This window comes from Myotis daubentonii, chromosome 12 (genome assembly GCF_963259705.1).
Source record: "Myotis daubentonii chromosome 12, mMyoDau2.1, whole genome shotgun sequence".
NCBI classification, from domain to species: domain Eukaryota; kingdom Metazoa; phylum Chordata; class Mammalia; order Chiroptera; family Vespertilionidae; genus Myotis; species Myotis daubentonii.
The window spans coordinates 79,887,107-79,907,613 of record NC_081851.1 but is presented as its reverse complement, the minus strand read 5'-3'; the positions used below and the strand labels follow the sequence as shown (position 1 = coordinate 79,907,613).

At 52.9% G+C, this 20,507-nt stretch overlaps 1 protein-coding gene across 10 annotated transcripts in view; it reads right to left on the bottom strand.

Annotated features, from left to right (window-relative positions):
* MYT1L (myelin transcription factor 1 like) overlaps positions 1-20,507 on the bottom strand; it is a 301,904-nt gene that overhangs the window by 81,711 nt on the left and 199,686 nt on the right. For all 10 annotated transcript variants that reach the window (XM_059660630.1, XM_059660629.1, XM_059660636.1 and 7 more), the window contains 3 exons: positions 12,723-12,777; positions 12,521-12,554; positions 12,178-12,240 (listed from right to left, as the gene is read on the bottom strand). In XM_059660630.1, coding sequence (XP_059516613.1) covers positions 12,178-12,240; positions 12,521-12,554; positions 12,723-12,777 — 152 coding nt within the window. The remainder of the gene's footprint in view (positions 1-12,177; positions 12,241-12,520; positions 12,555-12,722; positions 12,778-20,507) is intronic.

The following is a 20,507-nucleotide window of genomic DNA, read 5'->3' as shown; positions in this document are numbered from 1 at the left end:
GAGAGAAATATCCATGAGAGAGAAAAACATTGATTAGTTGCCTCCTGCACGTGCCTGACCAGAGCCTAGGCCAGGGAGGAGCCTGCAACCGAGGTACCTGCCCTTGCCTGGAATTGAACCTGGGACTCTTCGGTCCACAGGCTGACACTCTACCCACTGAGCCACACCGGCCAGGCTGGCTGATATTTGACATTGTGGCACAGGCCGACCTGTCTTAGGGTAGGCTCTATCAACATCTGGCTTTCAACAAAGTGTGTGCTGTCCCCTTTCTGACTAAAGAAGATTCACACCCTGCCATTTCCACATGAGGACGCTGAGCAGGTTACGGTGAAATGACCGCAGCAATCCACGTCTTGGCAGGAAGCCTGGCACGTTAAACTGCTGCAGGACAGACTGTCTATGTTGGCTACAAGTCTCGGGTGGTTTACGGGCTACCGAGGGGTCATGCCTCCGAGCTAGCTGCTGGGAGGCAGAGCTCAGACCATGTCCCCGAACATCAGGACCTGGGCAGAGAGGAGCCTTGGAAAACGAAGACACCAAGGCCAGAGACTAAGGGACACCCACGAGGCCAGCACTGGACTGCACTGTCCGCCCACAGCGAGCGCCTCTTGTGCCAGGTGACAACAGCAGTAGAAACACATGGGCCAGGAAAATCACTTCTATTGAGGACGACTCACTGGTCTGAAGCATCTGACTGGTATTACCTTAAAGGGACCCGTCCAGGGAGAGAACTGGTGGAAACACACACTGTGCTGGTCACACTGACAACTGCATCAGCTACCACTTCAACCTCTGCATGTTTGCAAGCTGACAGCCCTCTCCCTCAGCGGGGTGCCAGTCCCCTTTCCGAGCACGGCACAGACTGTCTGGTCTGTGCTTAGCCCAGACAGAGAATTCGGTGCTTGAGGCAGCAGCTGTGACTACATCACCAGCAAGAGATTGTTCCACTTTATAACTGCAGTACTAAGTACCTGCAGCAACACTTAATACTGTAGCAACCCCAGTACTGCAGCAACACTTAATACTGCATAATTACTTATTACTCTAGCGACACCTAATACTGCAGTAACAACACTGCAGCAACACTTACTACTGTAATAACACTGTAGCAATGCTTACTACTGTAGTAATGTTTAATGCTATATATAGTAATACTTAATATAGCAGGAACACCATAAAGCTCCTGAAGTTATACAAGTATTACTACTCTGAATTACAATAATTAAGAAGGAAGAACTGAGAAGCAAGCTATATAAGAATTTATGATTCTACCAGTTACATCTTTGCCCTGAGGGTAAATACATAAGAAAACACATAAAAACAAAGTGCCAAAAATTTCCTACTTTTTCTCAAATACGTATGACACTCCCCTTTTTCAGATGCTGTACAGTGGTTCTCAACCTTCTGGCCCTTTAAATACAGTTCCTCATGTTATGACCCAACCATAAAATTATTTTCGTTGCTACTTAATCACTGTAATGTTGCTACTGTGATGAATCCTCATGTAAATATCTGATATGCAGGATGGTCTTAGGCGACCCCTGTGAAAGGGTCGTTCGACCGCCAAGGGGGTCGTGACCCACAGGTTGAGAACCGCTGCTAGCACAAGATACTTTGTCTATGGTTGGTAAGCAATTATTCAATTGTTAAATATTTAAAATGCTGGTAGTTGAAGGTTGGGATGTTTACACAATTAGCGTGGGGATGGAAGGGATGCATGAGCATTCCAACTCCAAGAAATACGACCATATATAAATATATGATTGGTGTACACCATTTTGATATGTTTTTTAAATTGATTTGAGAGAGAGAGAAAGGGAGAGGGAGAGAGAAACATGGTTTATAACATGGAGATGCCTGTAAAAGCCTAACTGGTTTCCAACAGTAAGAGAAGGATCGTGTAAATTACAGTATCACCACTGGATGGACGTTAGCTATGAAAATAAGAATGAAAATATTTAATGACATCGGAAAAGGCTCATGTATAATGTTAAGTAAAAATTTAAGCAAATACAAATTTACATCTATAATATGAGACAAGAAGCAGCAAAAGTGCATAAAGATCAAAGACAAACATCTAGCAGGGGTGACGCGCTCGCGGCAAACGCCACGATGCTCAAGGTGGGCACGGCGACACGCACAGCAGACACTAACCAGAAGCTGCCCTTTCCTATTATTATTTCTTTTTATAATTTCCAGTCCTTATTTAAGAAAATGAGAATTTATCTACCCCTTTAATCCTAAGTCACCTTTGCACCCATACAGTATTTCTTTTAGCTTCTCTTGCTAATAAAACACCCTGGGAGAATTAGTTAAAAAAACATGTAAAGCAAATTTTTTATTTGTTCATTTTCTGAAGTGTTTAAAAAACTTAGGATCCTTCTCCCTTTCCCGGATGAACGGCAGGCCAGCAGCCTGTGGCACGTGCCTTGAGTCTGGCCCATGAATGGCCCAGGGCCAGAGACAGGGCCTAAACACAGTAATGCTGAGTCCTGGGTGGGAGGGGCTCTGTGAGAGTCCCAGCCCCAAATCCACTGCCTGCACCACCCGATGTTAGAAATCAATCAGGCTGATTTAAGACAGGCGCAGGCTCGCCCAGGGAGAGTTCAGGACATTAGCACTCAGTGTGTGTGGCCTTATTGTAAGAATCTGATCAGCATGCAGACCGGCTGGAGAAGAGGGGCCTGGGCGAGGGGCACGGGCCTGGGAGTGGGGAAGCTGCGATGACTGACAACACAGTCTGGGGCCCTGGTGTGCAAGCAGTCCCGTGCCCCTCGCAGATACTGCTGATGAGGTTGCTGTCATTGTTGCAGAGATCGTGAGAGGGCAGCGAGGAGGAGCCGGAAGCTTCTGCAGTCCTAGTCCAGTGACCGGCCTATCACCGTGTCCCACGTATGGTCAGTCCGATAAAGCCGGACACCCCGACCCCGTGTCTGCATCCCACACCCTCTGCCCCTTTGAAGGGTGGAGTCTCTCAGACCCAGTGCCAAGTAGCTGCTCCATCATTTACTCGCCGACCTGCCTGTGCCTGGAGCACAAACTACAGCTGGGACCTGGCTCCTGGACCAGCGCCTGGTGGTAGTCTCTGCCTCCCTGCCCTCAGCTCTCTTTTTCCTGCTGGGGTGGGAAGGTTGGACTGGGCAGCTCTCAGGATGGATAAATGGATGGCATTGCTCACGCCTCTTCCTCCCCCTCGCTGTCCTGTCTGAAGCTCTCAGGTTGGCTCTAGGGGCTCCAGGCAGTCCAATCAGAAGCACAACCAGCCATCGGATTGGCTGAGGGGCGAGCAGGTGATCTGAGCACATCACTGATCATCATGCGTTATTCATGAAGAGGATTTCTTCCGAGATGCTCTCTCCTCCCTAGAGTTTTGGGAAATGGGCCCCTTGCACACGGAGCTCGTCTCTGGCGGTGTCAGATGCACTATTAGGTGGTGTTCACAGACCACAGAGTGGCTACTATGGCACAGGGGGTGGGTCTTTTAAAAGCAGTTGAATGAGACAGGTGGGCTCAATGCTTCCCTTAACAGGAAAGGAAACTGTGTTCATCTTAATGACCCAGCCGAGGCCAGGCAGTCCACTCGGTGAGGGATGCAAACGTCCAGGCTTTCTTCAGTGGAGCTGTTCCGGCCCTTTGTTGCCTGTGCTCCTGGCCAAGGGGTCTTCTCAGGCTCAGGACATACACTAGGCAGGGCCTGGCGGGCGACTCTGAGCAGCCCAGAGCCTCTGGACCTCACCTGTGTGTGTGACTGAGCCCATGAGGGCTCTGGGGGTCCCAATGTGGTCCCCAGCCCTGACCCCACCACACCAGACTGCCCCTCCTTTCCCCAGACAGAGAGCACTGCAGTGCTCCTCATCATGTCCTTGTCGGCCTCATAATCTCGTGTGAACAGAGTGAAACGGAAGGTGACACTGTCCCCAGTGAGACGTCGCCCTCCATGGCCGCTGAAGGCCTTGGGGCCGAAGCGGGTGTGCAGCCCTGGGTCCTGGCTGGGGCTGCAGGCTGAGGTGGAGCTCGGGTCTAGCTCTGGGTCTGCCAAGTCTGGATTCACGGATGTAGAGGTTCCTGGGCCACAGTCAGATCGTAACGCGGGGACAGGGACTAGAGCAGATCTGTGAGGTAGTGTCTGCCACCAACCACCTCTGGGGCGAGGTTTCGGTTGTCACTGCACGCTTGTGTTGGTTCCGGGTTCGTGCATGCTGTGGGCTTTGCTTTCTAGAATGAGTGCCCCTTCTCCCTGTCACCTGAGGACCCCATGTAACCAGGTACCTGCCCTTTGCTCACAGGCCTGTTCCTTTGGGCAGTGGTTCTCCCACTTGGGGACCATTAGAGTCCCCTGTACGGGGTGGAAACAGGCTGCCGGGCTCCGCCCACACCTTCTCATTCAGCAGGTCCTGGCTGGGCCCAGAATTCGCCTTTCTAGAAAGTTCTAGGTGACACTGGAGAACCCCTGCCTTCGGGGAAGCTGACCAGCCTCCAGCTCCAGGCCAGGGCCTGAGCCCAGGGTGACCGTAACTCCTCAAAGGGCCTCGCTCTTCCAAGAGCGTCTAGAAGGCTCCCTCCGGCTCCTCTGGATGTTGGGGGGCAGCTGTCAGGCCAGGCCAGTCTTTGCCAGGAAGAGGTGAGCACACGGAGCCAGGGACTGCAAGATGGGGGCCTGTGGCCGAGCAGAGCCTGGTGCGGGTGCCCGCTCACGAGAGACCACGCTGCGTCGTTTCATCCCGTCTGAGGAGGTTTCACTCATCGCAACTGGAAACACCTAATTTACATGGAAACTTCCTCAGATGAAAACATGAAGAGAGCGTTTCCTTTCCAACTCCACTGGCAGCAGGAAGAGGAGCTGGAGCTGGGGTCCCTCCTGTGCAGAGCCTGACACTGGCAGCACGATGTCCTCGCCAGGACAGGCCCAGGACCCTGCGACCGCTCCTCTTCTCGGCCTGAGTGTGTGGGATAAGGGCCAGGTGCACGTCCCGCGACGTGGAGCGAGGGACTGGCCTGCAGGGCTGGTCACCACGCAGGTCCTGACTAGCTGCCGGGGCGCAGGCCTGAACAGACTCCGGGTGGTGTGACAGGCTCACACTTCCAGTCCCGTCCACGCTGCCACGATCCTCAGAGGACGGACCCCGCGGTCCCGCCCGGCAGCCACTGACTCAGGGCCAGCCTTCCTGCCCATGGGAGCAAGAACCAGACCAGCAGAGACCCACACTCGAGGGAGGGCGGCTCGGTCAGGGCCAGCGGTTGCAGGTGCCTGGCAGCTGCTGTGCAGTCACCCGTGGGGCCCTCTCCTCCGACCCCTCACGGCCGCCTCACGACCCCTCTCCCCACACATCAGACCTGAGCAGTGGCGGCCATGTTCCTGCCACAATCCCAGAGCAGACGGCACACGTCACAAATGAACTGTGTGTTTTATGGGTGGGTCAAACCCCAGACGACAGCTGTACGTACATCAACTAGTGCTGTGCACTATCTGGGCATTGAAAAGGCATTTTTACACATCAGGTATCTGAAATACCCATGTTCCTTGTCTTTCAATGTGGCCTTATTTGAAAAATATATTTAATTTTATCAAATGTTAAGAATATTTCCTGAAATACATTATATGTTTTGTTTTGCAGTTTTAAATGCCTTGACTCGGTCACACTCTATTCTAAAGTGCCCAGACAACCTGGCCGGCATGGCTTAGTGGTTGAGCGTCAGCCTATGAACCAGGAGATTACACTTGAAAGTTTAACACAATTTTCAATTCCTGATCAGGGCGCATGCCCGGGGTTATGGGCTCAATCCCCACTAGGGGGCATGCAGGAGGCAGCCAAGCAATGATTCTCTCTCATCATTGATGTTTCTATATCTCTCTCCCTCTCCCTTCCTCTCTGAAGTCAATAAAAACATATTTTGAAAAAATAAAAGTAAAGTGTCCAGAGACATGTCCATGTGCAGACATACTAAAGACCAGCAGCAAGCAATTGTTTTCTTAGGGAAATGGCCAGGAATCTCTTTTTTAAATAGAGGATTTATTGTGACAATAAAGGTTACCTGCCACCACAATCCAAAAAGCCTGGGCCTGTGTGTGGCGTGTCTGCACACATGATGAAGAACAAGGCATCAGAATAATGACACGTCTGGGAACCCCACTTGCTTTAATTCCCCACTTCCTGCAAATAAGTCCCTAGATCTCGAAATTGGTGCTCTATGTGCAACTGTGCCAACTATCAAATTAATGTTAAAATATGTGCACCCTCCCCTCTGATTTATAACACCAGTGACAAACAGCAAAAGGACAGGCATGTCGTAAAGTGTATGGATGGGGTGATGGCATGCACAATGACTCTCATAAAGAATGAAGGGTATTCTTTTGGATTCACGAAGTGCAGCACAGATAGACTGGCTGGTGGCTGCGTGCACAGAATTTTCCATAAACATCCCACAGCGCGCCCTGTTGTACGGCAGCCATACATTAATTAGAGCGTCGGCAGACACTGTGCTGTGTTTCGTGCACACAAGTGAATCTTCATTTTTCACATGCAGGGCCTTACTAATTAAAATCAGCTCTGCAATTAAATGTGGAAAATTGTGTTAAACTTTCAAGCGTGATTAGAAAAAATGCAATTATTTTCAGGACATTTTATTTCAATGCAAATGAAATTTCTACCAATGTGAGCCTGGCAAGTGGGAAACACAGGCTTCTGATTTCTCTCTGCCTGTCTTCCTCTCTTTCTCTTCCCCCTTTCGGGTTACAGATGCCCCTCTCAGTTGCATGTTGCAATGCTCCCCTCCCCCCGCCAGTGCCTGGCTCTGTTCCAAGGCTCTCAGTGAGAGCTCTCTGTCAAGCATGAATAATACAGCCCCGGCCGCTGGCAGAATCCCAATGAGGCGTGCCCACATCAGGAAGCAGGCCCTCCGCCTCCGCTCCAGAGCAAGTCCTGTGAAGACAGGCAATTATTCACCCGCGGCGGCCGAACGGCAATCACGCTGGTGGGTGCGAAGGTATAGGAAATGGAAAAATCTGAATAACGAATATGCACAATAAGCCAGAGAATCCAATACTTTTCTAATCAAAATGGAAGCTACCATTTGGAGCTTTTTATTTTAAAGTTTCATGATCAATTGATTTGGCTCTGAATTCTTTAACTGGGAGGATTTAAAATAATAGCAATGCCCATCACCCAGTTTCCGGGGGCTTATCCAGTGTGCCAGACTCTAAAGCTAAATTTTGGGTCAAATATTTCATCAGGACTCTGTTCTCAACACAGAAACAAGTTAAAAAATCACAATGAAGGGTAAATGTAAGTGAAATCTACCGAATTTCAGAAATAAATCCAGAGGGTCCCAAACAGACGTGAAGAATGAGGCCTTGTTGGGGCCTCTCTGTCTGTCCTCCTCTGATTAGAGGCTTGTACAGAAGTCACTGTTCAGAAAGAGGGAAATCCGTTAACTTCACATATTCCAGGATGTGAGTAATTATACAAGGAAGACTGAAGTGCAAATGCCTCCGCATTGTTTAACAGTAACCTATCATAGATACTAATACATTTTGATTATTCCAGTTTCTAATTTTATTAGGAAAATTAAAAACCTAAGAACAATAAGCTTCGTCCTGCGCACTGAAAGGCTGCTGGTTTGATGCCTGGTCAGGGCACATGCCCAGGTTGTGGGTTTGACCCCTGGTAGGGTGTGTGCGGGAGGCACTGGTCAATGTTTCTCTCTCTCCCTTCCCCTTCTTCTCTCTCAAAATCAATACAAAGAAAATATAAATAAAGAAAAGAAAAAAGAAAAGACTGTCCAATAAAAAAGAGCAGTAAGCTGTTACTTTGGTGACAAGTTTCATTTCCACAGAGAGTCCACTTTCTCAGCGTCAGTCTGCACTTGGTTTCCAACACAGACAGCGCCCGCCTTCAACCTGGGAGGAGAGCTCCACACTGTGACCCAGGTCCTAGAACTTCCATCTCAGCCCAGGGTCACGAGCAGCCTGGGCAGAACACTGACCGTCCCCATGGGAGCCGTACCAGTACCAGCTCCTGTAGACTCTGGACTAGAGCCAGGTGTCTACCGGGTGCTGGGACTGAGCTACAACAACGGCAGACAAAGCGGACCTGCGGCTTCTCTTCGCCCGCCTCCCTCCTTCCACAGAGTCAGGCTTTGGTTTGGAGCCGTCACCGAAAACGCCTCCCTGGTGACGGCCCTCGGCACAGGCTCTGGCGTCTGAGCTCCGCAGCCAGTCGCAGCTTCGCGCGGATCCCCGTTCACACTGTGCCTGGAGCCTCCGCCAACACTGCTGTGGGGAGAGCAGGCCAGAGACCTCCCAGATTCCCAGTAGGTGTCCCAAGCCTTCCCTCACCTCCGGCCTCACCCACCCAGACAGCGGCTGTGGGCGTGTGGGAACCGGCTTGTTTTTCAGCCACGAGGGTCCTAAGTGCTCGCCTGCTCGCTCCCTGGGGACGGGGCACCCAGAGCAGAGCGAAGGGGTCCCGGAAGCTTGGTTCCCAAACGTGAGCCTCTAACAACTAAACGCACCAAGAGGGACCGGAGCGCCTTCGTTTCTGCAGAGGAAGCTCTGTGAGGGGACCGCACCTCCGAGGCACATCATGGCTGCAGCGCCCCCGGCAGGCCAGGTGCAGGAAAAGCCACAGGACCTCAGCAGGGGTGTCAGCACCGCACAGCTGGCGGCTGATGCGGCTGGAGAAGAGGAGGCCAGAGGGGCCTGGCTCCTAGGAGGAGAGTGACTTCCAGCCGAGTGCAAACTGCCGAGTTTCTGGGTTTTTGTCGTGCACACGCGGACGATAGAAGGCGCAGTGAGAAACAAGGCAGACGCCTGTGAGAGACACAGCGATGCTCCTGAAGGTAAGTGTCTGGCATGTGGGTTCGCTGCAGGGGAATCCTGAGCCTGACTTCCTACCTCAGGGCACAGAAGTGCTGGCCGGGCTCGGGTCCCTGCCGGCCGGGGCTGGGACTCAAGCACTCGCCTCCCGGCCAGAGGAAGTCTCTGAGGAGCAGTGTGCGCTCACCTCTGTGTGGAACCCCCTCCTCTCTCATTTCTGCCTCGACTGCCAGGGGATCAACGACATGCTGTGCTACATGAAAACCCCTGATACAGTCTGGGTTTCCAATTTCCCTCATGTTTTTCCTACTTTCTCTCTTTAACTTTTTAAAAAATATATTTTTACTGATTTCAGAGAGGGAAAGAGAGAAAAAAACATCAATAATGAGAGGATCATTGATCCCCACACTGGGGATCGAGCCTACAACCCAGCATGTGCCCTGACTGACTGGGAACCATACCGCAACCTCCTGGTTCATGGGTCGATGCTCAACCACTGAGCCACATGGGCTGGGCTCCCTCTCACTTTTAACTGCACAGTTGTATGTGTGTTTATCAGCTACCTCAAACTAGCCATGAGCTATTAACACCAATATTCATGATAGATTACCTCTTGTGCAAGGACACAATTTTTTAAGTAAGGCAAGACCATCGAAAAATAAGTATTAGGACCTTAACTCCTCCCCGCCCCCCCCCCCCCGCCTTTTTAACCAGGATCTTACACTCTGAAGTCCTTTTTTCAAGTTATGCTCCCTTTCACAGGGATGTCTGGAGGAGGAGGCTCCGCTGCCCTCTATGCCAATTTCTTACAAACCCACAGCCCCACCTGCCTCAACTGAAAACGAGTGAGTGAGCCGTGAATGCCAGCGGCTGCCACGGAAGCCACAGCGCAGTGACTCAGAGCAACCAACTGCCAAGGACCACACAGTGTGTCCTACAAGCAAGAGTGTGCACAGAGACTGCAATGTTTGATTCCCTTAGAAATTTCCTCATGATAAAAAGAAAGGTCGGGGGTTAAAAATATGATGATTATAGAATTGTACACCTGAAACTTATATAATCTTACTAACCAATACTGACCCAATACATTCAATAAAGTAAAAAAGAGAACCGACAGACATCATTTTATCACTTGGTATCAAATTTCCTAAAAATTGTTTTGACTTTTGATACTGTTAATTCCACATACCTGCCTCCAATTATTTTTTGCATGTTCAAGTAAATAAAAACTTCAACATACTAAAATAACACCTTTTCCTGGTCTATGAACTAATGTGATAACTGAATAAAATAAAATTGTAGCCCTAACGGAAATACATTCATTCAAAAACGTATCCTGGAAAGACCAGAGTGCGGGTGCTCTTGTGAGAACCCAGGAGGCTGCCGCTGGGCCATCTGGAGCGGCCGCTGCCCCCACGCAGCAGAGACAGGACAGCAGAGGGCAAGGCCACGCCTGTGGGGCAGGTGTTCCCGTGCTCGTGCCTGTGGAAGGACCTGCCACAGAAGGAAGTCTTTTACAGCCAGAACGCCCGCAATGGGAATGGGCGACGGTCCAAGGACACTGATGCATAGGTGCATCTTACCTAAGAAGGGGCACCTTTCCAGGTTAAGAAGCCAAATGTCATCCCTCAGCTACACATCCTGGTAATACCTAGACATCAAAAATAAGGAGAAAGCCTCACTGGACACCCCAAGGAGGTCCCGCAGCGGGAAACGCATCCGGTGATTAAGTTCTGAGAGGTGATGAGTCTCACACAAGGTCTGTACACCCCTCAGGTTACCGCTGGGGAAGGTGCCCGTGACGTTAAATAAGGGGTGGTGGTGGATGGAGGGACAGCACCCGTGACTGTGCTGGGAGCAGCTCTCCACTCTCCCCCGCCCTACATCCCTAATGAACTATTCCCATTAAAAAAGTAGGAATTCTAACAATGACAAACAAAACGGCTCATGGTAAAAATTATAGCATTAAGAAAAGTCAGGTAAAAACTTGTCGAAACATCTCCGATCTGGATGTTTCTGTGAGCCTCGCTCCTGCATGGCCGGTGCTCTGCGCCACGTCAGCATCGTCGCGAGCCAGAGCCGCCCTCGGATCACGCCAGCCCAGCCCAGGCCTCCTGCAGGGAGGAGTCTCAGAGGCAGGAGGGCTGCCTGGGACACATGGCAGCTGACGGGGCACCTCGGTAGGGACGTGAGTGTCTGAAACAATTCTTAGGAAACGTCATAATTTTTCCTGTAAAACTGTGATTATGAAATATCTAGCTGACACTTAATTAAAACTTTTTGTTATTTAATCATTTTTTTAATAGTATGATAAAGTTTAACCAGTGACTAATCAAGAGATGACGAGGGAAAAATGAGATTTCACTCATGGCTTGCTAACCTGTTTCCCAGTGAAAATACCAGGTGGTTTTTCTAAGACTTTTGGATTAGATTTATATAAACACTCCTGCATACATAGCACAAATTCTTTAACTATTTAAATCACGTAGTTCAATCATTTACTCTTTCGTACAGTAATAACACTAATATAATAAATCAACTTTAATATTTGAGGAGGCCGCCCGGCTGCCGAGGGCACACCTGCTTCGGCATCTGGGCTGCGGCCGTGCCCTGGTCTCCGATGGTCTGTCAGGTGGGTGACAGTCAGCGTGTGTGACAGCCTGTGCACACTTCACTCATCACAACGGAAACCCCACGGGAAGGGGGAGGGGGCTGCTCAGTGTCCCAGAGGAGACCGCCCTCCCCCGACCACCCACACCTCAGGTGCGGACAGGGCTCTGCTGGGATGCGTCCGTAGCAACCATGACTTAGCCACCTTGAGATGCTCCCACACCCTCCTCTCTGGCACGCCTGAGTCCCGGGATTTATGAGGATAACATGATCCTTTAAAGCCCAGACTCTCCTGGGGCCACCAGCCCTGTCTCCCTCCCGGCACCGCCCTCAGCTGCCGGCACTGGGGGGCTCTTGTCCTGGGACAAACTGTTCCGTTAGGGAAGCCACGCTCTGCAGGGAGGCCTGAAGGCCACACTCTGAGTTAGCGTCTGTGATTTATGTCCTGCAGCTCCGGCAGGAGAAATGGGGGAGGAGAAGCCTCTCGGTGTCAGCGCCGTCCCCATGTGCGCGGCAAAGGGCCTTCAGACTGGCCTTAAGGTATGTCGTCGTACGCATCATCATAAATTTGCCCCTGAAATAGGAAGAATGGCTCACGTGCTGAGAACCTGTACAAGAGACCGACGACCGGGTTCATGTCCGAGGGAAAGCACAGCACTCATTGCTCTCCGAGAACAGCTGCACACCACTGTCAGCAGTGGTCGGCCCCTAAGTCACCTGAGATGTACCACGTGAAAGAACGCAGGCATTACCTTCTGTGTCTTGCATATTTGCCACTAACATGGCCGCTGCCATCACAGCCGGGCGTGGGACAGCTGCAACGGGAAAGAATGAATTACACGGTGCCACATGCCGCAGGCGGTTAGACCGAGAGCGTCAGTGACAGGACAGAGAAGGAGGGCCGCACAGATGGACAGGGACGTGCAAACCTGGAGGGGCGGTTAGGGGTGCTTTTCATTAGTGAGTCTCAGGGGAGGCAACTGCATCAGGGCAGCGGCCGTGAGGAGACCCATGCGCTTGGCCGTACAGTCTGGCATGAAACGCCCGGACTTCCCACACCGCGAATGGGGACACGTGTACCCACAGAGCACTGACCTGAACAGCTCCTGGATGGCTGGCTCCACGGGAACTGCAGAGAGAGGGAAACAGATAACAAGGCGTCAGCTACCACAGCACCCTCTTCCACAGAACATTCCCGAGGGGGGGCAGGCAGCGGTCAGAATGCATCAGGCAACAGCTTCTGCAGCATGAAGGTGACCCCGAGGGGCCTCCAGGGAGTCGGGGGGCGTGGACGTACCTCGAACCCCTTTGGACCGTGTGCGATGACGCTTCTCCTCGGCGTCCACCTCCATCTGGGGATAGAGTAGCAGGTGGTCAGTGTCCTTCTCCCACATGCCGAAGCCAGCAGGGTGCCGCTGCGCCCTGGCATTGTAGGGACAGTGCTCGAACCTGTGCCCCTCTGTGCAGGGAGCCTCTCCAGGGGGAAAGCATCAGGCAGTCCACAGGCGTTGGAGGTAACGGGCCAGACCTTGATCTCGCAGGGATGCTTAATCGGGAGGCCCTGCCTCTGTGAGGAGCCTCGAGTGCAGCCTGCGTCGTCGCTTGTAAACGACTGAGTAGGACACATCTGGGTTGGTTCTGAGTTGAACTTTGTACCAAGAATGTTCACTGGAGGTGTAGTCTGTCCAGGAATGGGTGTCACAGGACAGGATGTGCCTGGGTGACTCCTGGGTGCTGCTGCTGCCCACACTGATCTAAACCATAGGAGGCTCCTCAGGGACACAGGCCTTTGCTCGCAGTGACCCATACGTCTCACTGTGGGGATGGTGACGTGTTCTCATGCACTGCCTCGCAGGACCTCCCAGCAGCTCTGTAAGGAAGGGACTGCATCGCCTCTCCTGGAGATCTGACTCGCCCACAAGCATCCGATGGGAGTTCATGCAGGGCCTGTCACCACGTGCCGTCTCTAAGACAAGGCGCACACTGCGGGATGGGTCAGGGCTAGGGTTTGTGCACCCAGTATTTCCACAGCGTGTGAATAACTATACACGCAAACTGCCCATGGGGGGGGACTCCCGTGCACCCGGCGGGCTGCCAGGAGAGCAGCAAAGAGGAGACGCAGGTCCTCTGACCACAGGAGCAGAGCTGCTCAGCCCCACCTGGGACCTTCCTGCCCTGCCCAGGGGCCAGAGCTGCCACAAGACGCCACCTTCTCCACTGGGTGCCGAGTATGGCATCGGGAAATAAAAAATGCGCATAATAAACAACAGAAGCTTTCAATGGGCTTAATGTCCTTTCATGGGAGATGGATGTGTTCAGATACAAGACTGAGATTCGACATAATAAGCATTTCGGAAGAGGAGGAGCCAGGGTGAAGCGTGGAAGGAAGGAAGGAAGGAAGGAAGGAAGGAAGGAAGGAAGGAAGGAAGGAAGGAAGGAAGGAAGGAAGACAGGCTGCACCTGAGCCTATATATCACCCTGGACAGAGCTTGGATGAATGAGTGAGTGAGGCCAGTGGCTGGGACCAGGGCAGGTTGAGGAGGTGGCAGGAGGCGGATGAGTGCGGAGGGAGCAGAGAGGGAGGGCGAAGGCTGGGGCTGGAGGGAGGGGCACAGTCGACCCAGCAGCTACACAGCTGCAGTCGCCCACTGAGCAGGGGGTGGGGCGGGAACACCTCACAGACACATTTTTAGACAGAAGGTCACGCGGTGCAGAGCACGGAGGGGAGAACCGAGGGGGGGACAGTCACCGGGCTGGTCCAACGCCTGAGCGCCGGGCCGTCGGGGAGAGCGAGGCCAGGAAGGATGTGAGCGGAGGAAACGAGGATGCGCAGGAGGCAGTGCCTGTGGTCTCCCTGTCCGTGGTCACTGGGCCCACGGGGTCTGGAGCCGTGGGCGCAGGCGCACGTGGCCCCGCAGGATGTCAACAGCACCTCGGGCAGCTTCAACGCTCCAACCTGCTGGTCTACACACAGAACTCCCAAGCCTGGTGCCATGCCAGCAGAGCCTAACGCATTGTGCAGGGCACAGCGTGGGGTGCGGAGCGTGGAGGGCCGCCGTGTCCGGGGGAGTGGGCAGAGGCTTCCTGGTGGAGCTGAGACCTGAGCAGGTTTAAAGGCTTCATTGCAAGTTTCAGGTTTTGGTGTATGGGGAGTCGTGGGGGGCTGGGGTGTCCCAGGCAGAGGGACACCTGTGCAGAGACCTTGAGGGGTTATGCTAGGCAGTGGCCGGCAAACTCATTAGGCAACGGAGCCAAATATCAACAGGACAACGATTGAAATTTCTTTTGAGAGACAAATTTTTTAACCTTAAACTAAATAGGTAGGTACATTGTTATTAACTTAATTAGGGTCCTCCTAAGGCTTAGGAAGAGCCACACTCAAGAGGCCAGAGAGCCGCATGTGGCTCGCGAGCCGCAGTTTGCCGACCACAGTGCTAGAGGTTCCCTTCCTTCCACAGGGCTCAGGCTGCTCACACCTCTAGGAGGGACACAGACCGTCTGTCAAGCGGTCCCCTGGCTCACACACCCGCGTGGGCACCTGGTGCGGGCACCTGCGTGTGCCGCCCCGGCCGTGGCTCAGGAGAGAACCCCCCTCCCCCACCAAAGGCAGTGAGGCTGCCCTTCTCACTGGACGTTACAGTCAACACTGGCCTCCTTAGCTAAGAGCTCATATGACTAAGAACTGTTTTATTGTTTACTTTAAATTTTGCCCCCACCCTGCATGTATAGGGGACAACCTAGTTTTTCCCAGACGGACAGCGGATTCTGCCATTAGCCACTCGTTAGATCAGTGATACTCCCCGCCAGTCCAAAGGGCCCCTCTTGCTCACGTCAGTTCCCACCACCGTGGGGCCCACTTGGGGCTGCTCCGCGCTGTCCCCCGTTTACGCCATCGCTCAGCCTGCCGAGTGTCAGGCTCTGGGAAACCAGCCTCCTTACTGCGAGGACGTCATGAGGTGACTTAGAACAACGTCTAGCCAGCACCAGCACCAGCAGACCAGGAAGTGATGGTTCTCTCTCTCTCCCCAGCTCAGGAAGCCATAAGAGGCAGGGTGGAAGCTGATTTAAATGCTGCTTCCGCACAGTTGTTTCAGAACTGCCAGAGGGTCAGATGGCGCAGAAAGCAAACACTTCAGTCAGCATTGTGGGGAGGGTGTTCATCCCCAGCGTGTACACCTGAGTGTTAGGTCAGAGGCCACTTAACACCTATGGGCATCCCCACATGTTTCATTTCTTCAGGGATCACTCCTCCTCCATCCCTGCCTGCCCCTCCATCCCTGCCTCCTCCATCCCTGCCTGCCCTCCTCCATCCCTGCCTGCCCTCCTCTGTCCCTGCCTGCCCTCCTCCATCCCTGCCTGCCCTCCTCTGTCCCTGCCTGCCCTCCTCCATCCCTGCCTGCCCTCCTCTGTCCCTGCCTGCCCTCCTCCATCCCTGCCTGCCCCTCCATCCCTGCCTCCTCCATCCTTGCCTGCCCTCTTCATCCCTGCTTCCTTCATCCCTGCCCCCTCCATCCCTGTCTGCCCCTCCATCCCTGCCTCCTTCATCCCTGCCTGCCCTCCTCCATCCCTGCCCCCTCCATCCCTGCCTGCCCTTCTCCATCCCTGCCTCCTTCATCCCTGCCTGCCCCTCCATCCCTGCCTCCTCCGTCCCTGCCTGCCCCTCCATCCCCACCTGCCCTCCTCCATCCCCACCTGCCCTCCTCCGTCCCCACCAGCCCTCCTCTGTCTCCACCTGCCTGCCATTTTGAAAGAAGGCCCGTCTCCCATTGGTGACTGTTAGAAGCACCAGGTGGCCTGTCAATGGCTCTGAGGCCAGAGCTGCAGGACCTGCGTCTGGGAGGTCAGGATGGCCCAGCAGCCTTGGTCTCACCGATCAGCTCGCATCTTTTCTGAGACTAGAGAACGTTAACCCGACGATCACGGATTGGTTTCTGAGTCTCTCCAGCAATTTACATTTAGAAAAACCACCTTAAAGCGCTACTTACGCATTCACTCCTTCAAGTCCAGGGTTTATTTTTATAAGGACAGGTTTTCATGGGAATTTTACATGATTTTATACTTCAAGAAAACGCTTGAATTTAAAACATTTACTTTTGAACCAATATAAGCTACCAGAATAACCTGAAGAGAGGGCAAGGGAGTTACTTTGTAAAATGTAAACTTTGCATGTGGAATCAGGATTTATTTCATGACTTTCATTTTCCCTCTTTCTCCCCAATAAATGTGCACCTTCTTGTCCAGCCAGCGTGGCTCCGTGGTTGAGAGCTGGCCTATGAACCAGGAGGTCACGGTTCGATTCCCGGTCAGGGCACAGGCCCAGGTTGCGGGCTCGATCCCTAGTAGGGGGTGTGCAGGGGGCAGCCCGTCAGTGATTCTCTCTCATCACTGATGTTTCTATCTCTTTCCCTCTCTTCCTCTCTGAAATCAATTAAAATATATTTTTTAAATATGTGCACTTCCTCAGGTTAAGCCCGTCAGAAGCTCACCCATTCCGGGAGGCTCCTTTAAGACCCGGAGGCTGTGCTCTGACCACCCGGAGCACCCAGGCCACAGCAGTGACCAGGGAGGAGCTGTCCTTGGGCTCCTAGGACAGCAGGAGCCGTCTGGCTTGCGTCCTGCACACTGTGAACTGCTCTCCTTCCGGCAGGAACAGGCAGGGGCACCGTGGGGTCATGTCCGGGGCGCCTCTGGGACCTGTCAGAGCCCTCCCCCCGCCCGCCCCCCTCCCGCAGCCAGTCCTTCACGATTCAGGAAGCAATAGCATCTGCCCCTTAGCCAGGCCTGCCTTTCCCCTCCCGAGGCTCACATTTGGTCCCTCACTGCTCACAGCACCGAACTGCAGACTGCAGAGGCAGAGCTGACACCCTTTGCCCAGAGGAACCCGAGCCGCTCCTGGCGAAATGCAGTGCGCAGACCGCCCGGCACACAGCTTCCTGCGCCTCCATTCCCGTGGACCACCGTCTCCAAGGTGACCGGGACCCCGCCTACTCTCAGGACAGAATCGGCCTGTAAGGTCAGAAAGACTTGGGAATTCTACACAAGTCGTCCTTGAAAAGTGCTTAGGAAAACTACTGTAACCAAATTCTTTTCCAAAATATGACAATTTTGCATTTCAGTGAAATGAATGCAGCGCAAACATGTTAGAAGGGAGGGTTCTGTCCCTACTTATGTGGAGAGAAAGGATGGCATTATTATTAAGGGAGTGAAGTTAGAAGAGGGGAGGTGTGCAGTTCATGGCTTCGTGGCTTATAATGTCCACGTTCAGTTACCCAACCTCATAGGATGAAAATGGGGAAAATCAGGCAAATCAAACAGGAACGAAGCCCTGGTGTGTCTGCTCCCATGTTTCCTTCTCGCTGAGGGTGGCAGCAGTGACACACCCTCAGGGACAGAGACCCACCCCACCCCAGCAGGTGCTGCTTGGTGAGGAGGTCGGTGCTCAGAGAGGAAGAGCAACTGAACTGGGAAAACAGAAATTCTGGGCGAGAAAAGACACGGGAGACGCAGCGATGCGCGGCTCCGCCCTGGGACTGGGGCGGGTGGTGCTCGCCTGGTCCTGGTCCAGCCCCACGTTGAGGACAGCCACAGGGCCCTTCCGCATCGGCCCCGTGTTTCTCAGCCATCATCCTGTCAGTCCGAAACCTCAAAGTCTTGTCTTGGTTCCTCTATCCAATCGCCTATCGCGTTCTGGGTCTTGCAGTTGTCTGTCTGTTGCCAGTTCTTTCCATCTCTCCGGACACCACCGAGCTCACACCTGACCCGTCAGGACTGAGTCCCTGTGATGGTCTCTGGGTGCATGTCCCTCACTGTTTTGCTTCCTTGTCTAGCACCACATTTACAGCCGTGATCTCATCCGCCCGTTTCCACCATGGAGAATCCAGAACGGGTCCCTGCTGACCTGCAACAGCGTCTGCCTTTCCTTCCACAAGTCCCACAGGGACAGCAGCCGTGTGTGTGTGTGTGTGTGTGTGTGTGTGTATGGGGGTGCACACCGGGACACTGCAGCTGTGCAGAGGCAGAAGGGCAGTCACAACCACCTCTCTCCGGCAGCCCATCTCCTGGTCCCGAGGGCAGCGCCCTCTGTGCCTAGAACGTGGCAGACAGGAGCGCTCCCCCTGTGGATGCTCACTGTCTACAGAAGCAGCCCCACCACACACACACTCTTCCTAAGCTGCTGCTTTTCATGTGCCCAAACCACAGCCACCTCTCCAGGTAAGTGCCTGTGTTAAGCTCCTTTTCTGAATGGATATGTGCCATTCCCCAGAACGCATACACTGTAACCTATTGAACCATTCCTGTAAATTCCCCTACTAATGGATTTCAGGTTGTTTTATTTCATGTATTTGCTTTCTTCCACTGTACAAAGGTGCCATAAATGTCACACACATTACCCGTATTTCCATATTACGTTTTCAGAACGACACTGTCACTACTGTGAGACAGGTGAAAATGCTGCATTCTTAGTAACGCATGATTCTGCCCATTTGCCAAGTGCCCATCACCAACAGGTCCCACAGGTGCTTACCTCTGCGAGGGGGACCCCCTGCCCCCACCCTGGTCACTGCTTCACTGCTCTGCCTGAGTATGAGGTGGGTTAAACGTATTTTCTTTTTGGCCTCTTGCATGTCCTCTGCTGTGAAGTTATTATTTCCACCTTTTGCTTATTTCTTTCTAAAAAGTCCTCATTAATTTGAAATAGCTCTTTGTGTATTAACATATTAATCTAACCCCCTTGCTCATCTTATCTGTTGCAATATTTTCTGCCAGCCTTTTTTCCTTACTTTGCTGTGGTAATTTTCTCCGTATCTAACTGAACAAGGGAGGTCAGCCAGCAAGCAGCCATGACCCCTGCAGGTGCGTCCCTGGGCTGGCGCCGTTCCGTCCACCCAGAGCTGTGTGCGCCCACCCAGCCCACAGCGAGGCGCCTTCCCTAACTGGCAGCTGCCTCTGCCTGACCTGCCCCCCTCAGGGGACACGAACAGTAAAGAGACCACATGAGCGCGAGGAGAGAACTGCCCGGAACAAGCGACGCCTGCAGCTCTCCGACCCTGGGCAGGCGGGTCCCCGAGACGCTTCCGAGACCGTCTGGCCTGTGTTAGCATTTCCACCCTAACGTCCCCTCACTGAGATGAAGTGTTAGTAAGAAAATGAGATTCAAAGACTCAAATATGTTTTGACATAGAAAACTATTAATAGAACTGGACATTTCTATCAATATTTAAATTATCCTTGTGACTGTCTAGTTCATTTTTTAAATTCAGTGTTTTAAAATATGTTTTACTTATTTTTTAAGGGGCAGGCAGTACTATAAGAATAAAGAACAGAAAAACTGTAGAAGCTTATGTCTGCAAGTGATAACATGTATGATCTGTGAGCTCCGTTTATGGCCACTGGAGATAAAATACAATATCCACAGAGGAAGGGCTACCCAAAGGGTCGGAAGAGACCCTGAAGGACCAGCGTGGACCAGAAGGCAGAGAGGAGCGAGTGCCGAAGGCGGCGGCAGGGGAGGAAGGAGCATGAGGTGGGATGACAGGGCTCCGAAGGGGACACCGATGCAACGTGGCCTCCCTGGAAAGTGGTCAAGCCTATAGGTGACACTGTCTAGCTGGGGTCCACCCACCAGGTGGTGGGATGTGAGACTGAATGACACTCAAACCCCTCCTGCCCCCCTTTGTCTGAATTTGGGTCATGAATGAGATCAAAGGGGACGTTTTGGAGAAGTTTCAGGAGGAAGGTAGGATGACAGACACACCTCCACAGACTCTGCAGTGGACGGGTGCTGCCCAGGACTGGCCCCAAAGGGGCAGAGACAGGTAAGAGCTTGCGGGGAAGAAAGACGGCTGCCCTCTCTTCTTTCACCTGCAGGCAGGTGGGTGCCCATCACAGAGGGAGAGGTGGCAGCCGTCAAAGAGAAGGGCAGGGAAGGCCCTCACGGTGGCAGCCGAGAAGGAGGAAAGGTAGAGGCACTGAGATAAGCGGGAAGAAGGCGGGAAGGGGAGGATGCAGAGGTCAGGGGGCAGCAGCTGTGGCTCCGTAAGGAAGCAGCCTGACAGGTGGTCCAGACCAGACGTCGACCTGT